Raw genomic sequence first — 2,120 nt, 5'->3', positions numbered from 1 at the left:
TCCACGTGCAGTGGTGCTGCTTCCTTGATTGAACCCCAACAAATTGTGGCCAATCCCTCACCTCCCACTTTCTCCTCATTGCACTCCAGTAAGAACTCTGTCTCCATCTCTCCATGAAAAAGCTTTTTCAGGTCACCCATAGACTCAAAATTCCTAACGCAGTGGCCCATCATTTGCTTTCTGGGCACTTGCTCTCTCAGCAGCATTTGAAACCACCAATGACTGCCCCCTTCCTGGGAGACGGGGTTTTCCTCACGCAGCTGACTGCGTCTCTTGCTTCTCTTGGGTGGATTTGCTGGCCCCTCTTCCTCTTCCTCTTCCTGGCCTTCAGATTCTTGTGTCTCAGGGTTTGGTTGTTCTTTGCTTATTTTTTTGAGACAGACTCTGGCTCCGCCACCCAGGCTGGAGTGCAGTGGCACGATCTCCCCTCACTCAAACCTCTGCCTCCCAGGTTCAAGTGATTCTCCTGCCTCAGCCTCCTGAGTAGCTAGGATTACAGGTGCCTGCCACCACACCCGGCTAATTTTTTGTATTTTTAGTAGAGACGGGGTTTTGTCATGTTGGCCAAACTAGTCTCGAACTCCTGACCTCAGGTGATCCACCCACTTCAGTCTCCCAAAGTGCTGGGATTACAGGTGTGAGCCACCACGCTCGGCCCCTTTATCTTTTGATTCCTGAAAACAATGCACTTAATTTCTGTATTTGGTCTTTTAGTTATAATTCTTAAAAATAAGACATTTTAAAACATATTAAATGTGCATTATTTGGAAACAAGTGTATGCAAATGAACCTGGAAATATCAATATATAAACCAGTTTTTCAATTCACCAATCCATGGAGGGAGATATTCATGTATTTGACATTTGAAAGCCATTTTTCTTAGCAACTATGACAGTGGTTTCTAGACTTTGTCCTTAAGCACAAGTCATTCTTCCTATATGACATGATCATAACAAAGATTCATATATAGCTCCAGAGAACAGTGAGATTTGCAGTCTTCTGATAGATATCAAAGTTGAAGGCTAAAAGACACTTTGGTGGTATAGCAGGGAACAGATTCTGTAACAGAAAGAAAAAAATATGCTCAGTCATTCACCATTTTATTATGAAATCTAACTACATGCTATGGCCTATGTCAATACACCCACTATTGTCACTTCATGTTTTAAGTTTAGAGATACTGTATAGGTGATAAATAATGCATCTGTCACCATTAAGTCAGCCATCACAAATGTGCAGTCAAACTTTAGAAATGTTTAGATCTAAGAATCGTTAACTCTCATTCTTTTGCAATCTTTCCAGCCAACTTACAGCTACATCAAGATCTTGGAAGCTGTATGACCCTATAGTATTAATAGTTGACAAAATAGAAATAAATGGTCACGGACTTGGGACTGTGGCTAGTAGGTGGCAGAGGGTACCATTTATAAGAGAAGTTTGGGCTGTTCCTAAACCATACATGATCTTTCAAAGTAAACCTTCTCTCAACCTTGCTCTTCCCACTAGTTGCTGACCCCTCTTCTGTCTCCCTTCAGAGCCAAATTTTGTCAAAGGATGGTCTATACAAATGGCTCTCAAAGTGTACTTCTCAGATACAAGGCATCAACATCACCAGGGAGCTGGTCAGAAGTGTACTTTGTCAGGCCCTGCCCCAGGCCTGATGAGTAAAAACTCTCATTCCTATGTTTACTAAAGCTTGAGGACCAGTGAGGGCTTCACATCCTCATCCTTCTGGAATCACACAAGGTTGTAGGCCCTTATGGGCAGATTAAATCTACTATTTTTTCACTTAGACATTGGTCTGATGGGGAAAGAAGGAAAACAGGGAAGACACCATGATAAAGAAAAGAAAACGAGCAAATTTTTTAAAATTCAGAGCACATGCCTGACCATATCTAGGTTGAACCGTCAAAAAGTGGCATTTCTGTAGGACAAAACCAGCTTCATATTAGCAATATCATGTGTTCACTCTAATACATATGAATATATACAGGAGAAAATTATTATTATTATTTAGAAATAAGTAAATAAATTAAAATCTATCATCCCTAAAGTTAATTTTAAAAGCAAATTATTTTAAAATAATTAACTTATTTAAATAAATAATAGCTAATAATATA

At 40.0% G+C, this 2,120-nt stretch overlaps 1 protein-coding gene across 2 annotated transcripts in view; it reads right to left on the bottom strand.

Annotated features, from left to right (window-relative positions):
* Positions 1–376: 376 nt before the first annotated feature.
* LRRC2 (leucine rich repeat containing 2) overlaps positions 377–2,120 on the bottom strand; it is a 54,980-nt gene continuing 53,236 nt past the window's right edge. For both annotated transcript variants that reach the window (XM_017855764.1, XM_017855765.1), the window contains one exon: positions 377–1,059. In XM_017855764.1, coding sequence (XP_017711253.1) covers positions 1,010–1,059 — 50 coding nt within the window. In that variant the 3' untranslated portion in view covers positions 377–1,009. The remainder of the gene's footprint in view (positions 1,060–2,120) is intronic.

This window comes from Rhinopithecus bieti, unplaced genomic scaffold (genome assembly GCF_001698545.2).
Source record: "Rhinopithecus bieti isolate Rb0 unplaced genomic scaffold, ASM169854v2 scaffold_39746, whole genome shotgun sequence".
Lineage (NCBI taxonomy): Eukaryota > Metazoa > Chordata > Mammalia > Primates > Cercopithecidae > Rhinopithecus > Rhinopithecus bieti.
Note: the sequence above shows the minus strand (reverse complement) of the source record. Positions and strands in the feature narration are given on the sequence as shown.